Source organism: Mandrillus leucophaeus, unplaced genomic scaffold, assembly GCF_000951045.1.
Source record: "Mandrillus leucophaeus isolate KB7577 unplaced genomic scaffold, Mleu.le_1.0 Scaffold60, whole genome shotgun sequence".
NCBI lineage: Eukaryota > Metazoa > Chordata > Mammalia > Primates > Cercopithecidae > Mandrillus > Mandrillus leucophaeus.
In genome coordinates, this window is record NW_012106475.1 from 4,447,833 (window position 1) to 4,465,987 (window position 18,155).

An 18,155-nucleotide genomic window follows, 5' to 3' on the forward strand; every position below is an offset into this window, starting at 1 on the left:
GCCTCAGCCTCCCCAGTAGCTGGGACTACAGGCGCCCGCCACCTCGCCCAGCTAGTTTTTTGTATTTTTTAGTAGAGACGGGGTTTCACCGTGTTAGCCAGGATGGTCTCGATCTCCTGACCTCGTGATCCGCCCGTCTCAGCCTCCCGAGTAGCTGGGATTACAGGCTTGAGCCACCGCGCCCGGCTTTTAAAATCATGGTTCTTTGACTCAACATGTGACATATTCTTCAGCGCACCACAGAGTGAAAAACACCGTCACAGACTGGATTCCATGTGAGTGGAACTGCTGCACCAGTTCCTGTACGTAAGAGGTCTTATGAAAATCTTGTGAAAAAATATCCGAAATACCGGAGTTCTGAAAATGATAAAAATCCAAGGGTCCACAATTGAAATCACAGATAGAAATCTCAAGGCTCGGAGGTCTTCTGCTTCTTCAGAGGTCCTGATCTTCTCCTTGATATCCTTAAATGCTCCATAGTAAGCGCGATACTGTTTTGAAGAAAAACATTCCATTATGATGTGGAAAGGTTAATGGCCGCAATCGATTCACTTACTTCACCTAAGTTTCTGTAAGAACATGGCAGCTTAGCTTGGAACACTCGTTTTTGGTACATTTACAAGTAGCTAAGGCCACTGCAGCTGATGGGTGCGAGTGGGGAGCTGGGAAGGTGGGGTGTGGCCAGACCTGGGAGGCGGGGCAGAAGCTGAGAACTTGTCAGAGATCCAGTCTCATTAAGTTCCTGAAGGCTATTCTACCTGCTGGGCTCAAGTTTCTAGGTCCCTGCCAGGCCAAGAAGATTTGCTGAATCTTTTACAAACAGGGTCACCATGCTTTCATACAGAGTCTCCTTCTAGCTAGCGTCCTTGCACGTACTTTCTTCAATTCTCGTTTCTTCTCCCTGCTTCCTGTCGTCTCCTATTAGTTCTCTCAGAAATAAGTCACACCTGTGAAATGTCACATGTACGCAGACACCAATAGAATGGAAGCTTTTAATCAAAGTGAAGAAACAGGAAATATGACAATGAAAAGACCTGAGATGACTTGGAAAAAAATACTGTTCAACTCATGTAAATTCCTCTACTTTTTCTTAGCACAGATTGTTAACCTTTTCATGGGCGACATACTTTTTTTTTTTTTTTTTCCAATCTAGAAGGCAAAAACATGCACAAAAATATAAGACTGCCTTACCTAGGTCCAACCAACTCCTATTGTCTGATCACATCTAGATGTGTATAAGAGACAGGCCTTACCTAGGTCCAACCAACTCCTATTGTCTGATCTTCCCTGGGGTCTCTGTAGCCTCCTTGGAGTCTTGCAAAATGCCTCAAACAACAGCTTTTCCTCCTATTCAGTCAACACTGATCTCTAGACCTAGCACAACCATTGCTTTCCACTCTGCCTAAGGCTGGCCACTTCTTTTTGTTTTCTTTTTTCCATTGCATTATCTATGCCTACGATTCTAAATACATATTAGGATAAATGGACTCTAATGGAACAGGAAGCATGCAAACTCAACATTAGTAAGAAGGGATATGGATAAGAGACTGGACCTATTCAAGGCAATCAGAGAGCATCTCCTGGAGAAGATGCATTTTTTCCATAATCATTTCCTTACTGTTCTACTTTCTTCTCTATAGAGCATTTCAGTGGGCTCAGCCACTCCAATCTATTGCACTTAGGAAGACACCCTACATTGGACTCAGCTGTATAATCTGGATGCCCTCGCCCATCTGAAGTCGGGCGGTGGCAGAGGGAATCTTAACAACTTCTCCATAACATAAATATTGTATTTCATTAAGCTTGATGCAAAGTTTGTTGGCGTATGATTTTTAAAATTCACTTTAATGTTGAACACTTAACTGTTGAATTTTCAAATTTCCAGTTTGATGCAATAGGAAGAAAGTGTAAGTGTAGAGAATATGGCATGAGCTTCAAAGGCAGCTTGCAGTGGATTGTCTAAGGCATGTAACATATTTTCAGGCCAGGCACGGTGGCTGATGCCTGTAATCCCAGCACTCTGTGAGGCTGAGGTGGGTGGATCATTTGAAGTCAGGAGTTGGAGACCAGCCTGGCCAACATGGTGAAACACCTACTAAAAATACAAAAATCAGCCGGGCGTGGTGGTGGGCGCCTGTAATCCCAGCTACTCGGGAGGCTGAGGCAGGAGAATTGCTTGAACCCGGGAGGACGAGGTTGCAGTGAGCCTAGATCGTGCCATTGCACTCCAGCCTGGGTGACAAGAGCAAAACACTCTCTCAAAAAACAAAAAAACATGTTTTCACCCAAATTATTTTTACTTTAGAAAACCACAATGTTCTGGAGGTTGGTGGGGGAGCAGGGATGGATGAGAGAGGATGTCCATGTATATATTAGGTGTTATGAGAGAGGTCTATAAGCCAGGTAAAGATAAGTACAAGCTATTTAATCACTTGTCAGAATCGATGAAGTCAGAGAAGAGATAGAGGACACCCTGAGTGCTTGAGACAGCTCTCAGGTGTATGCTATTTTAGGGAGCAGAAAGAATGGGTGCGATGCTAGTTTCAAAGGAGGCTGTTGGAGGCCTGTAAGGGATAACAGGCAAGGGAGGGCCCAGGGAAAGGGTCTGAGGTAGATTTAAAGAGCAAAGGGCAAGGTCTGTTGTGTTACAGTGCGTGGACTGGATAGAAGAGGGCATCAGAAGCCAGAGAGGGCTGCTGGGCAGGGATGTCCAGGAGCTGGCAGCAACATTATTTCAATGCCTCCCATGTCCATCAGAGGGCGTTCTTCTCACACCAATTCTTTCTGGATGTTGAGCACTTTTAAAAAATGCCTGTGTATTATTATTATTATTTTTTTAGACAGAGTCTCACTTTGTCACCCAGGTTGGAGTGCAGTGGCATGATCAAGGCTCAATGCAGCCTTGACCTTCTGGGCCCAAGCAATCCTCCCACCTCAGCCAAGTAGCTGGGACTACACACATGTGTCACCATGCCTGGCTAACTTTTTTTTTTTTTGAGGCAGGGTCTCACTGTGTTGCCCAGGCTGGGCTCAAACAATCCTCCTGATTTGGCCTCCCAAAGTGCTGGGATTACAAGTGTGAGCCACCACGCCCCAGTGAACAATACATTTCGAATACAAATCCAGTGACTTGAAAGTCAAAATAACCTAATGGATTTGATGTGGATAAATGCTGGCTAGAAAATAAAATAATTTGTTTTAATTTTGCTAGTATCATTTAGTTGTCTAGATCCCAACTAATCAAGCATTCTCAAATAGGTGGAATTATATTTTGCCACATTCCACTTTGAGGAGAAAGGGGCAAATGGAAAACAAACTCAGGTAAAGTGTTTTCTTTTTAAGTCAACCATATAGCTTATTGTCACCCATGTCTCCCCCTTCAGATAAAGATACAATTGCTACGTCCATTACTTAGAAGAGTGTAAAATCTCCAATACCTATTCAATGTGTCCAGTAGGTCAAAGCTACTGTCATTAAAAACATGCTTTGCCTTTTTCCCCTTCATTCTCTCACAGGTGTACGGTGAATTTTATGAAGGCTAGATAACAAATGATGACGTCACTTTCACAAATAATAGAATATGTGGTTGTGTATCCTTGTGTTTTCTAGACTTTTTAAGGTAGTAGGTTGAAGGTACACGTGAGTTTTCAGAGATGTTTTCAGTACTTTTGTGATTTTTCCACTTTACTTGCTATAATCTCTGTAACTTTACTATCATTCAATCATTTTGAAATCCCCACATTTTACTTGTACATATGGAAAACACAAGAGGTACATTTTATCTTGTTTTGCAACCATATTTTTAGAATTTCTTAGTTTTATTTTCTATTATGAGAAACACTGATGATTTAATCCACATAAGCAAAAGCTGTCTGGGTCATTAATAATTTTAAGAGTATAAAGGGGTCCTTAGACCAAAAAAAGTTTCAGAGCCACTGCCTTAGCATATAGCACTATCTCCTGAGAAGATAGTAGTTCTTGATTTTTTTTTTCTGTCCAGCAGGCAACAGTAATATATGGAAGTTATAAATAGTAATAATAATGATGCTAATTATTGAGACAATGGGCTAGGTGATGAATGTATATATTGTGTATATAATTTCAAATCTTATAGATTTGAACAAGTTATAGAAATATCTTACAGAACAAGTATGGTTATAATCATTTTACAGATGAGGAAACTGAGGTCAGAAAGGGTAAATTAGCTGCTACCATAGCTAGTAAGTGATGAAGCCTGATTCAAACCCACGTCTGATGCTAAAGCCCTTATCCTTTCTAGAAAATGGTGGTTCTTGTGAAGAATGCTGTCAACATTAAATATATTTGGAACTTTGCAAGTTTTTTAGAAAATCTTTTTCAACTCCATTATTTCCTTCAATTCTCACATTACCCTATGAGTGATCCAAGTCCCCTTAGAGACATGTCCAAATGCAGTGTTCTTTCCACTGTATGGTGCTGCTTTCTGCATTGGTCTGACTAAAACATTCAAACTAAGGTCAAAATTTCCATGCATTTGGGTACTGTCTGCTTTATCACAGCATAGATGAGTGAGGCCCCAACTTTATAATAGGAGCTCCTAAAAGATTTTATAAAGGGCCAGATAGTAACTATTTTAGGTTTTATGGGCCAAGAGACAAAATCATAAATATTTGATAGGTACTAATATAACATGGGAGAAAACACATTTCCACATTTTTTTGATGGAAATCAAAATGTATTAATAATTGAGTACAATTTCTTTTTTTTTTTAGACGGAGTCTTGCTCTGTCACCCAGGCTGCAGTGCAGTGGTGCAATCTCAGCTCACTGCAACCTCTGCCTCCCAGGTTCAAGCAATTCTCCTGCCTCAGCCTCCCGAGTAGCTGGGATTACAGGCGCCTGCCACCACGCCCAGCAAATTTTTGTATTTTTAGAGAGAGGGTTTCACCATGTTGGCCAGGATGGTCTCAATCTCTTGATCTCATGATCTGCCTGCTTTGGCCTCCCAAAGTGCTGGGATTACAGGCGTGAGCCACCATGTCTGGCTGAATACAATTTTTTTGTAATATGTATCTACTAAGGAGAAGAATAAAATGTTTTCTTGGAACAGTATTTTTCTTGAAATAGTACTTGGCTCAATTGAAGCTCAAAGCTCTTGGGCCTTATCAAATTGATTCCAGAGATTCATTTGTAAGAATTATTCTTAACTCCAGGGAGATATAGAACAGTGGCCAGGATAGGTTTGCCCTGTGAGCTGTGGTTTGCCAACTCCTGTTTTAGAGTGTGATTCTACAAATGTGAACCCTGAATCTGAGCTTGCGTATCACCTGGGAACTTGTTAAGAATAAAAGTTCTTTAAAAATGTCTGAATTAGAAACTCCGGGGAATGGGGTCCAGCCATCTTTTTTCTAGAAGCCCTGCTGGTGATTTTGAGCACGTTAAAGTTTGAAAACCACTGCTATATATCATCTGTGCCTATGTCTATATTTAGACGGATATAGATTCATGTGTTTATTTATTCTGGAGGCATACTGTTCCCATCCCTGCATGCTCATGCCCCAGACTTCTTTTCCCGCACACAGTAAGGCCTTCAGTTAAAGGAAAATCGCTTTGTATTTCCCTTTCATTCACCATTGAAAGTAATATCCAAAATTGCTACACTCAGAAGAAATTTAACAACTTTCCTATTCACAGAAGTCTCAGGATTTCGAGAACATGGGATTGGCAATGGAATTTCTTTTAGTGTTGTTTTTGTTGAACAAGTACCTTGGGGGTAGGAGAAAGGAGAGAAGCAACACTGAAAAAGTTTCCTCAAGTCTCACCTACTCCCAGGTGTCTTGGCGGGGACTCCAGGAACAAATGCCTTCAGAACGAGGAGGTAATTTCATCTCCATCGCTATCCTCATTACTAAATTGAAACCAGAGATAATGGCTTTCGTGTCACCTCACTTGCCAAGATACACTCAAAACCCGTCAAGCCGGGTTATGAAAACGACACCAGCAGCTAAAACATACAAAGAGCCTCGGCCTCCATCGCCACAATCCCTGGTGGATGCAGCACCAGAAACAGCAGCCGTGGCGCCTCAAAGTTTACGCACGCGTTTTTCAAAATTGAAACTATGCATCTGCAAATCACTCTGGCTGGATTAAACTTCTTTTTCCCTATCTGTGCCAACACCGGGGAGAAGATCCTCCCAGATGCCATTCACCCATTTCTGATACCACTGAAGTCATGAGCAGGTCTAACAAAATAAAACATTACCCAGGCGTCGGGAAGTAGAGGACTCCTATTGCCAAGGAGGAACTAAGTTCTGCTCCTCCTAAGGTGCAAAAATTACCCTGAAATCTCCCCAGAAGGAAGCAGAGAGGAGGGAGTTCTGCCACATGGAGAAGGTTTTGCTGGGCTAAGGAGACACAGCCAGGCTCAGTCTTTCCCTTCCTCTCTCTAACTTTCCCTCATTTCGCTCCGCAAACTGAGTTATATCTCGGGGCTGTGGAGGGAATCCAATTTTGGGAACTCAGCAACAAACCTTCCTTGCCCAGGGCGCAGCTCGCCTGACGCCGCGCCCATCCCACTCCGCTCCACCCTTCCCGCCTCGCATCCGCGGCCGGACAGTCCCAGTGCCCTGCTGCCTCGGGGCCCGGGGACTCACAATTACGGGCAGAGAACACATAGTGAAGAGCACGGTCATCAGTGCCAGCAGCAGAAGGTGATCCAGCTCCTCCAGGGGCTGCGGGGACGCTTCCCTCCCGTCCGCACGCGGATCGGCACGGTCCCTGGTGCAGGAGCGCCGCTGCTGCTGCAGCCGCCGGTGCATCGCGTAGAGGTTGCGCATGGCGCCGAGGTTGCACAGCACGGTGGCGAAGACCAGCAGCGCCATGAGGCTGGAGTAGAGCACAGAGTACCCCAGCACCGACAGCGAGCCCTCCTCGTGGACCATTTGGATAAAGCACCAGGTGCCGGGGCAGTACTGCACTAACTTCCCGAAGCCCATGAAAGGTAGCGCACAGAAAGCCAGGCAGAAGGCGCTCACCACTGGGGCCACCAGTGCGCCCCGGCGCAGGGTGATGTGCCGTCGGTAGAAGAAGGGGTGCCCTAGGGAGAGCCAGCACTCCAGTGCCATGGCCAGGAGTTGCAGTGTCGAGGAGAGCCCAAAGAAGGACATGAAGAAGGCGAATGCTTGGCACAGCGAGTTGTCCAATGCGGGCGCAAGCACCCGTAGACTCCGGTTCTGAGCGTAGGCAGCCAGCACCACGGGGCTTAGGAGGCACTTGCCCAGCAAGTCGGTGACCGTCAGGCCACACACCAGCACGTAGAAGACCGAGGGCGGCGGGCGCAGTGAACGCGGGGAGCACCACCCCAGCCCCGAGCGCGCCAGCAGCCCCAGGGCCAGCAGGTTGCCCAAGAGGCCGGTGCTGAAGAGCACCGCGCCCATCATCGCCGAGTTGCCCTTTTCCACCGAGGTGGTGTTCTGGCAGCGGTAGAAAGGCGACCTCATGGCGTGCGGGAGCAGAGGGCTGGAGTGAAGGCTGCGGAAGGGCGAGGGTCCCGGCGCCCAGGTGCTAAGGAGCCCCCGGCAGCTCCGCGCGTGGGTCGGACAGAGAGGCTGCGCCACAGATAAAGCTCTGAGGGCGGCGGGGTGTTCCCCACAGCAGGAACCTCCTATCTAAACTCGCGGGTCACACCCCTCTTTGAGAGGCGGGACGCTCTGCAGGGTGAGCGCCTGGCGCTGGCATTGAGGAGCGCGGAGCAGGCTAGTGAAGAGCTCAGCCCGGATGCGCTGCGTTCTCAGTAGAGACAGACTGGTGCCGAGTCGGAAGGGCAGGAGGAAAATAGCCAGAATTCCAAGCACCCAACACCAGCCCTTCTAACGAGGCAAGAGAAGAACTACTGAAATGGAGGGGAAATTAAGCAGCAGCCACCTGGGAGGAGGGCAGTGCGAAGGATGCTGGTGGTGGAAATGGGGTGGCCAAGAACTCTGAAGATGAGCGAAGAGGGGAGGCTGAGAAAGGGCTTCCACCTAGTTGTCTTGAATTAGCGAGTTAAGGAAGGGTAAAGATAACTCGTGTCTGGAAAGCCCCTAAGCCTTAGCTCCTCCTCTCTTCTAAATCAGTGCAATGTGGGGCATTCACGCTCATCGCCATTGCGTAGGCGAGGAAACTGAGGCCTTGGAAAGTTAAGTGATCTGCCCGTGGTGACAGAGCTAGAGAAGCAGCAGAGTTGGACCTCTCACCAGGTCTTCTATTTTGGAGTTCATCTGTCCTGTTCCCATGGCTCCTCCTCCCAAGAAGTTGTCCAGATTTCAGGGAAGTGGTTTGTGGGAAAGCCAAGAGCCAGTGTTGGTCCTGGGTACCATGAATCACAGTGACTGTAGAGAGTTGGTGGGAAGGGCATGGTTAGCAGCACTGTTACTGTCATCAGATAGGCCTGGATTCGAGTCCAGTTTCTGCTCCTCACTGTGTGTGTGACCCTAGGGGACTTGCTTATCCTCTCAATCAGTAGCATCTATCTGACCTGCCTGACTCTTTTGAGGCATAGAAATAACGCGTAAAGAGCAAGCACATAGAAAGTGCTCAATACATGCAATCACCATGATTCTCATTTGATAGAAGGGTGTTTTGGTAGCTAATGTTTAACTGCAGTTTTTAGCATGGATTTTGAAATCAGAAAATGGTGGATTTGGCATAGAGCTTTCTCACGCCTCTGATTTGTGACTACTAGAAAAAATTTATTCCTATTTGGGCTTTGACTTGGCTGCATCATAAAGGCAAGGGAGTTAATTGTGATAAGCGTGATTTTATATCTGTAACCAGCACTCAATGACCTGTGAGCGAAATTGGCTTTGAGTGTGGAATCTCAATGGGATGACTGAGGTTTTGTTATGTAAGCAAGTAGATTATGCCTTGGCTTGAAGGGGCTCAGTTTTAGGCCTCATGCCTGTTCTGACGGACAGACTCAGGGAAAGAGCAAGACCCTTGGGCTTTAGATGTGAAACCCTGAAGGGTAGAAAGAGAGGCTGCCTCCAGACTGAAAGTCTGGCCAGTAATTCAGGCCACAGGGTGGAGAAGAAGAATCTAAGCTTTGAAATTAGATAGTTCTGAACTCCACCACTCACTATGTGACCCTGGGTTAGTTGTTCAACCTAATGGAATATGGGACTTATGCTGAACTTGTGGGGTTGTTGTGAGGTTGAGAAAACATGAAGTGCTTTGGCAAAGTGTAGTAATAATAATAAGAGCTCATTTTTATTGGTCCTGATGCAGGTTGGACACTCTCTAAGCCTTTCACTTATACTGACTCAATAGAAGGCCTTCTATAGAGTTACTTCCCCTGTGTTCTACCTGCTGTCTCTCATTCTCATCTCTAGCCCCTAGCACATAAGAATGGGTTTAGAAGAGCCCCACTTGACTTAATGAAGTGAAAGGAAGAGCAGGCCCTATAACCAAAAGACATGAGAATTTGATGAAAGCTGTGGTCTCCTCCATAGGCAGACAGACACACACACATGCACACACACACACACAGGCACACATACACAGACACACACATACACTTTACATCAATCTCAGGCTGTTCACCATTTCCTGAAGTCCCTCTATGGTACCCAGAGGAGATCCAATGGACACTAGCTTAAGAATCCTTCCTCTAGGAATATTGCATGGGTTGTTCTTCTGAAGCGTACCTACTTCAATTCTTTGCAGCTTTATTTTCATGTTACAGTGGCTTACAACTCTGTATTTATCCTAGGAGCCCTAAGATTATAAATAACTTTTAAAGAAAACAACCCCAAAGTATGACTGTTGGGCCAGCTGTGGGTCCTTGACAAGGTTTACATATGTCATGCTTTAAGGTTGAAGGTTTTGAACAAGTGCAATTCAGGAAACCACACATTTCCTCTCAGGCACTGTAGCTGGCCTTTATGATGGGGTTTCCGGTTGCCTTTCCTGCCTGCTTTGCTGTTGTCCATCCTACCCTGTTCTCAAGCCTAACTTTGGAGTCTTCTGCCCCAGTTCCTGAGAAATCCTATTTTGTAATTTCACTGTACAACCAAGAAAAGTATCATTTGTTCATGCGTCAAATATTTTTTGAACTCCTGCTCTGTGCCAAGCATGGGGGTGAGGGGGATGAAGCATGTGGGCACTGAGGGACATACAGCAGATAAGGAAAGGCAAACATCATGTTGTGTGACCTCTACAGGCTTATACATTTTTATATTAGCTTTCAGAGTAACCAGGTTAAGTACATTTTTTCCTTAAAAGGGAAACCTTTAATGAAAATATCTTAGGCTAAGTTAATGGTAAAATTACCTCCATTATCTACAGAGCTGTACCAGGCTGCTTAATTGGGTTATAGGACAAATCTTCTGAAAATATATGACATCATGTGGATGACTATTTTAAATATATAATTATATTATGGCAATGTAAACATAAAAATCATAGATGCTCATGGACAAGGCTCAGAAGCTGACATAGGCAAATGAAAGCATTCACTTACACTTGAGAAGGGATGGTAGAAAAATGTCTCCTTAGATTCTTATATTTTCAATATTGTATTTGTAATAATTATTTTAAAAGACTTTAAATGTAAAACAAGTGATATGGTTTAGTTCTGTCCCCACCCAAATCTCATCTTGAATTGTAGCTCCTATAATTCCCACGTGGTCATGGGAGGGAACTGGTGAAATGTTATTGAATCATTGGGGCAGGTCTTTCCCGTGCTGTTCTGTGATAGTGAATAAGTCTCACAACAACTGATAGTTTTATAAAGGGTTTTTAATAAAGTTCCCCTACACAAGTTCTCTCTTGCCTGCCGCCATATAAGATGTGACTGCTCCTCATCCACCTTCTGCCATTATTGTGAGGCCTCCCCAGTCATGTGGAACTGTGAGTCAATTAGACCTCTTTCCTTTATAAGTTACCCAGTCTCAGGTATGTCTTTATTAGCAGCATGAGAACAAACTGATACAACAAGTGTGTGCTTACGGTGGGGATTTAGGAAGGCGAAAAAAGGAAAAAAGAACATTTTTTTTTCTAGATCCATTCTAACTATGCTTCTAAATCTTATCCATTGCTCACTTCTACTGAACTCCAAGTGATATTTTGGGCTGGGGATTGTGAAGAGCAAGAAATGGAGAGGAGGGATGCTAAAAAACAACAAACAAACTTAGCCCTCAAATTTGGAGCATGTTCTGCATGCTAGAGACCATGCTAGACATTTCTTCACATTCAGGACATGGAGTGGTAGTGTAGCAGTGTGGCCATAATGTGTTAGGTCCTGGGAGTCATGCTGTGTGAACTTAAATCTCAGCTTTGCCCCTTGCTAGCTCTGTACCCTTGCATAATCTTCTAACCTTTCTAAACCTCAATCCCCTTGTCTGTAGAAATGAGGGAAGGAGGGTGAAGGGGGATAATTGGACTGAACTCTTAGAGTAGTATCTGGTTTAAATAAAATAATCTGCATAGAACAACAGTTATCAATCTTGGCTGCACTTTGGAATCCCCTGGAGAGCTTTAAACCTTTCTGATGCTTCAGCACCCCAAAATGATGATATCAGACTCTTTGTGGGTGCCCTCCAGGCTTCAGTATTTTTTTGAAGTTCCCCAGTGTGCAGCTAAGGTGAGAATGTTAAGCACTGTGCTGTGGCCTGCTCTGCCACACTCTGCGTGGCTCTGTAAGTGATGTTCATTAATGTTTTTATTCCTGCTGACTGCACTGCAGAAGTTTTCTTGCATAAGGAAAGTGAGACTCAGAGAGGTTAATAACTTGTTTAAGTTCACATAACTGGTATGTGATGAGTCTCAAATGGCATCCAGGTCTTTTGGATTCCCCAAGCCTCTCCCTTGGAGAAAGAATTGCAGAGAAGACCAGAGAGTCAGAGAGAAAGGAGGGACCCTGCAACTTCCTCTATCTGCTCAGAAGTCAAGAGGTAGAACTACCACCAGGGACAGACCACATGTCAGTGCCCTGTGTTTCTGTGGTCATACAATGTCTTGTGGTGGTCTGCCCAAATATTTTGACATCTGTTTGCTATTTGCAGGTAGTTTAATAAAATCTTCGTTTTTGTTTGATTCTTATTCCTGCTTTTCAGGCTTCCCCAACCTTTTGTCTAGCAAGAATTTCCATTTTGATCTTTGGCTGCTAAATTGAGATTTACACATGGACTTCTGTCCATGACGTGGAGTGGTAGTGTAGCAGTGTGGACTTCTGTCCATGTGTAAATCAGGATCAGGATCTCTGTATGTGTAGGAATTTGAGAAAATATACTTTCAAAAGATCAACATGAATTTTTTGAAAACGTCTTTGGGTGATGACCTGAGAGTAAAGAAGTGGTGGAATAATCCATTTGTAACCTGATTATAAGTTGTGAGGGTTCATTCATTGCTGAGCTTTTCTAGCAGCTTGCATAAGCTTCCAAGAGATGGTGTTGGCAGGTGTGTCTGGTTTGGTTGCCTGAGAAAAGCAGACTCTGAGATGGAGATGAGGATAGGATATGTAGCATACCTATTAGGAAGTGCTTTTGAGATTAACACCTGTGAAAAAGAAGGAACAGAAACAGGATTGAGTTGAGAAATTGGGTTGTGATAGTTCCAGTGAAAGAGCTTAACCAACCTGACTAGAAACTCAGAAGCTGACAAGGCCCCTCAAAGTTGTGCTGAGTTGAAGGTAAGGGTACTAGGCTTTTGTATCCCTGAATGGGCCAGAGACTGGGGACATGTTACCCTGGGGAAGGGCATAGAGCCTTGGGTGCTGCAGCTCTCTCAGCCAAGGCAATACATGGAGGGGGCTGATGGCTGAGGACTGTGCCACAGCGTGGGGAATAAGCCTTTTAGTCCTGAATGGGATCTGAGTGGCACATTACAGTGTCCAGTACTGATGGCAGTGCTGGTGAGCATCTCAGCTGAGACTCAGAGGCTGTGGGCCCTTAAGGCCCACTATACCTACCTCAGGTTTAAAGGACCCTCCCTGAACACCTTTTTGGTGAGCCAGGGAAGTGAAGCCACTGCCTAGGCCACAGCATTCCAATACTAATTTGTGTTTTACTCATACTGTTTGTGTTAGGTTGTTCTTATGTTGCTATAAAGAAATAACTTTCACAGTGACAGACAACATTAAACAATTTTAAAAAAAGAAAAAAAAATGCCTGAGTCTGAGTAATTTATAAATAACAGAGGTTTAATTGGCTCATAGTTCTGCAGGCTATACAGGAAGTATGGTGCCGACATCTGCTTGGCTTCTGGGGAGGCCTCAGGGAGCTTTTACTCATGGAGGAAGGTGAAGGGGGAGCAGGTACGTCACATGGTAAGAGTGGGAGCAAGAGAGGGGGGGAGGGTGTCACACATGTTTAAACAACCAGACTTCATGAGAAATTATTCACTATCTTGAGGACAACACCAAGCAGATGGTGCTAAACCATTCATGAAGGATCCGCCCCCATGATCCATTCACCTCCCACCAGGCCCCACCTCCAACATCGGGGATTACATTCCAACATGACGTTTGGTGCACACAGATATCCAAACAGTATCACTGTTTTTGATTTACCTTTTCTCAGCAGAGTCTTGAATTTTTATTTCATCTCTCTGATCACTCAGCAATCTTCTTCAGATTCTTCCCAGAAATTCCTCACCCTCATTCCAAACCTACATTACCCAGTCCCTTGGATTCCTTCAAATGCCCCAGACATTTGCTGTATAATGTTGTGTGTTTGTTCGCATGTTGGGTGTGAGTCTCTCAAGGGCAGAGGTGATTCCTTATTCAACTTTGTGCCCCTCTGTCCCAGCACACACTGCTAGACACACAATAGATTCTCAATAAATGTTTACTGAATGAATGAACAACAATAATACCTTCTACTGTTTGTCCATGTCCTGAAAGACTATTTTTGAGTCTTAAACAATTTGGTATCTTATCTAAGAAGCAAAAGTATTCTTCTGTTCAACCACCAAGCAGAGAGCCCAGGTTAAATAAACACAAATTGTATGCAAATACAAGTCTGGGACTCAAAATTATTTTATATACCTGGATGTGGCTCTGGAGGAAGACATAGAGTAAACAACTGAAATTGACTTTTGAAATTGATTGTTTTTCTCTATGACATCAGCTGGTGCAAATTTTTATGAAAAATAAATTATTTTAAAAACACACTTTTTTAAAACAGCAAAAAAGCTTTGAGAATAAACAATTGGAAGAGTTGGACATGTCCAACTTTAAGAATGATTATCATTACTGTTAATAAAACTGGAGAGAGAGGAGGAGAAAATTACCTGGTCCAAATGTTTCTATGATAAGCTTGAATTTAAATACAGATTAAATTGTCTTCATACTAGACAGAAATCTGAGCTGGATGAAGGATAATTTATAGGTGTGACACTTTTAACCAATGGATCAAGAATAGACAGCAAACTTCATCTAAGGCTGTAAACATGGTAAGCAAATGCTGGGGAGGACTTTGATTTAGATTCTACAGAGTGATTTAAACTAACAAGAGAGTTGTTGATCTGGGCAGTGAGACAGATCTGTGATCTCTGCATGTTTATCAACTTCATCTGTACTTTTTTTGTACTTGGTAAAAAACATTATTGTGGACAATAACCAACATCAGTCCAATTTTGTAATTTTGCTTATCTTGGGGAATTTTAAATTACAAATTTATGGACAACTTATTAATTCCTTTATCTCAGTATTTACTTCTCAAACTTCACTTTTCATAGCTGTAAAAGCTCATGAGTCTGATTGTGATTGGGAAGAGTTCTTGTTAGGGAAAAGTGAAAATTAACTTGTGGGTTAACACAGCAATAAGAAGAAGAGAAGATGTTAAGAATAATACACTTGTTATGGTGGAGAGTGAAGAGGAAACACTGATCTTTGGCTTTAGGGACTGATCAAGTGAGGTTTTCTGCCCTAGGATACACCCAGTCAGGAAGCAGTGACTGTGGTCTGTTCCAATCATGCCTGCAGATCTGGCCGGGTTAGAATCCGTTAGTTGAACGACCTTAGCCATCTGGCAGAGAACAGCTGGTTTCTCACAAAATCCATTTCCTGCTCTTGAGCAGTCCTGTAAGCTACATTTTTCAGCCTCCCTTGCAGTAATGTATCACCATATAGCTGAGTTCTTTTCTCCCGCATGCTGCTGTTCATCCTCTTTCCCCATCTGCCAGCTGGATGTGGAGGACTCTGAGGTCTTAGAAAATGATGGAGAAATATATTAAAGGATCCTGGACCCCAGAGTGATCATGTGGAATGTTTACTGGTGACCAGGAATATGCATTTTGAACATAGGCGAGCAAAAATATCCTATTGTGTTATACTGATGAGAATTTAGAATTCATTATAGCAGTGGGCATTAACCTAATGAATATAAGCATGTCACCTTACATTTCGTAAGACCATCTCTACTGCAAGAGAGACTGGGGAATGTTGTCCTTCAGTTGGACAGATTACCATCTTGAATAAAATTGGAATTGTGTTGTTAAGGAAGAAAGGGAGAATGGGATATTTGGTGGTCAACCTGCAGTCTCTGCTACAGCATGCAATAGTTCAGATTTTGCAGAGTGATCAAGGAAAATGAGAACTGAGAAAAGATCATTGAATTTGGCAACAAGGAGTCACTGATGACCTTTACGAGCGCAGAGTAGGGTAATTATCAGATCACAGAAGATGGTGTGCATGGGTTATGTGTCACTGGAGGCAGCAATGTAACTTTAGTGTAAAAGAAATTAAAAGCTTGAGAAGCAGAGGGATAAAATGAATGTTTTAAAAATAGGTCAAAAACTTCATATTTTGAGGGCTGACAAGGAAAAAATAGTATCGCTCCCATGGGACATCCAACATCGGAGCTCTTGGTTCTTGGACCTTTGAATTCCAGACCTTTCTCCAATTCCCCCCCACCCCCGCCCACCCATTATCCCTGATTCTCAGGCCTCGGAACTTGGATTGAAATACAACAGTGGCTTTCCTTGTCCTCCAGTGTGTCCGCATATTGGACTTCTCAGACTCCATGATCACCAAGGCGGAGACTCTTCAGATGTCTCCCAGTCATGCCGAAGTTTTTATCAGAATGTTGGGAGGAAACACCAATGGGCCACCCGGGATGACCTTCAATGACCTAAAGACATTTACTGAAGGAGATGTGTTAAGTTTTTATAACATCTTCTACTGAGTAAAAGTGAAGAGCTTTTTACTTGATTGAAACCAGTTGAGAAAGAAATTCTATCAAATATCAAGTATGTGCACAAACTTTTAAAAAGACAACTTTATTGAACTATATTGAACTTCATAAGTTTTGGCTGTGAACAAGAAAGCTACTGTGAGCATTTTTGTACAAGTCTTTACAGAAATATACAGACATGTGCTTTCATTTCTTTTGGCTAAGCTAGGAGTGAAATGGTTGGATCGCATGTTAGGTGTATGTTTAACTCTCAAAAGAACTGCCACACTGTTTTTAAAAGAAGTGGCTGTACCATGTGCATCAACTTTTGTTTGAGAAACTAAACAATGAATGTGTCATTTAGTTTTTCTTGGGCGAGTCTTGTGATTTGGTAGAGAGACTTGGCTATATATAATTTACTGCTTTTTGATTATGGGGATATAGTTGTAATCTCTGAGCTTCAGTTTTCTGATCTGTGAAATGAAAGACCTACTGATGTGCTTTCTGAGCCAGACACTTTTTTTGATACTTGTGCACTTTATGTCCTTCGTGTTCTAGAAGCAAAAATGCTGAAATGACAGTATATTGTGACAGTACTTTGCTTTTCAAATAGACTTGTTTTAGATGAGAAAAGAAAAAGAAAAACCAGTGGAAAAGGAGAGCATAAAGAGAAAGAGGAAATGATTGAGGGAGGAAGGCTCAAAGATATTAGGATGGGACATGATGTTAAAGAGATAAGGCCGGGCACAGTGGCTCATGCCTGTAATGCCAGCACTTTGGGAGGCTGAGGCAGGCAGGTCACCCGAGGTCAGAAGTTCGAGACCAGCCTGGCCAACATGCTGAAACCCCATCTCTACTAAAAATACCAAAAACTAGCTGGGCATAGTGGCGGGTGCCTGTAATCCCAGCTACTCAGGAGGCTGAGACAGAAGAATTGGTTGAATCTGAGAGGTGGAGGTTACAGTGAGCCGAGATTGTACCATTGCACTCCAGCCTGGGCGACAAGAGCGAAACTCCATCTCAAAAAGAAAAAAAAAAGAAAAAGAAAGGAAAAAAAAAAGATAAGCCATAGAAAGATCATCTCCATATCTCCATGACAGGAGTTATGAATGTGAAAATGCTATATATAGAGACAGATGTTTTGAGGTGAAAAGTGAGATACAAAATTGGAGTACATGATGTACCTATTTGGCTGATCCCAAATAGCCTCATTTGTTAATCTACCAGATGTCACTGGAGATAGAGCTGTGAACATGGAAAATGTGGTCCCTACCTTCATGAAAAGAGGAGAGATGGTCATCGAACAGAAATGGCAAATAGGAAGAGATGAGTTTGTCTTAAAAATAAGGAATCTCAGGGGTATGAAGAATTAGGAGAAGAATGGAGCAGCCAATGTGGGGAAGGCCCTTAGGCATTGTTAGGAGGTGACAGAGTGGTGGTGATGGTTGTGATGGTGGCAGTTGGCCAAGAACAGCTGACAGCACAACTGCAGTGAGTATGAGGGTCCCTTAGCACAGTTCCTTTAATTTCTCATGACCTCAGGGCAGGAATGGAAAAATAAAACTTGGGACAGACCAGGGGTTATGCTGCTCCTAATGCTATATGTAGTGGATTTTGGAATAATGATCCACAGTAGTGAAAATTCTAGTCTATGGTGGACTATTTAAAAGCCATTAGTTTTATTATTTTTATGAATGTTAAGGAGAAAAAAAAACCACTAACAGGAATAAAATAACACTTCAGTATTTAGTTTATGTTAATTTTTATTATATCTGAGTTAATTTGAAGACAAATTAAGTGTACATTAAATAATTCTTCTTGAGCTGGGTTTGGAAAAAGTCAATTATTTTCAATTGAATTCATTTTTTTTTTTTTGCATTTTTATTTATTTATTATTATTATACTTTAAGTTGTAGGGTACATGTGCATAACGTGCAGGTTTGTTACATATGTGTACTTGTGCCATGTTGGTGTGCTGCATCCATCAACTCGTCATTTACATCAGGTATAACTCCCAATGCAATCC

The 18,155-nt window shown here is 43.2% G+C and overlaps 1 protein-coding gene across 2 annotated transcripts; it reads right to left on the reverse strand.

The window, feature by feature from the left end:
* Window positions 1–209: 209 nt before the first annotated feature.
* Window positions 210–7,575, reverse strand: PTGDR (prostaglandin D2 receptor (DP)). Of its 2 annotated transcripts, XR_001008180.1 has the most exons (3): window positions 6,632–7,575; window positions 5,745–5,841; window positions 215–491 (listed from the first exon to the last, which is right to left on the reverse strand). XR_001008180.1 is itself a non-coding variant. In XM_011999724.1 (2 exons), exons 1-2 carry the CDS (start codon window positions 7,475–7,477, stop codon window positions 258–260), a joined length of 1,080 nt encoding a protein of 359 aa, XP_011855114.1. In that variant the 5' UTR covers window positions 7,478–7,575; the 3' UTR covers window positions 210–257. The 2 variants fall into 2 exon arrangements, 1 of the variants encoding a protein (XP_011855114.1); XM_011999724.1 differs by lacking the exon at window positions 5,745–5,841 and having other exon boundaries at window positions 210–491.
* Between the last annotated feature and the right edge of the window lie 10,580 nt (window positions 7,576–18,155).

Bases quoted from the DNA above. Each gene is read 5' to 3' on its own strand.
- PTGDR (XM_011999724.1), bottom strand. From the start codon at position 7,477: ATGAGGTCGCCTTTCTACCGCTGCCAGAACACCACCTCGGTGGAAAAG. The intron at 492-6,631 runs GTGAGTCCCCGG...TCTTCAAAACAG, and splicing joins TGTGTTCTCTGCCCGTAATT to TATCGCGCTTACTATGGAGC.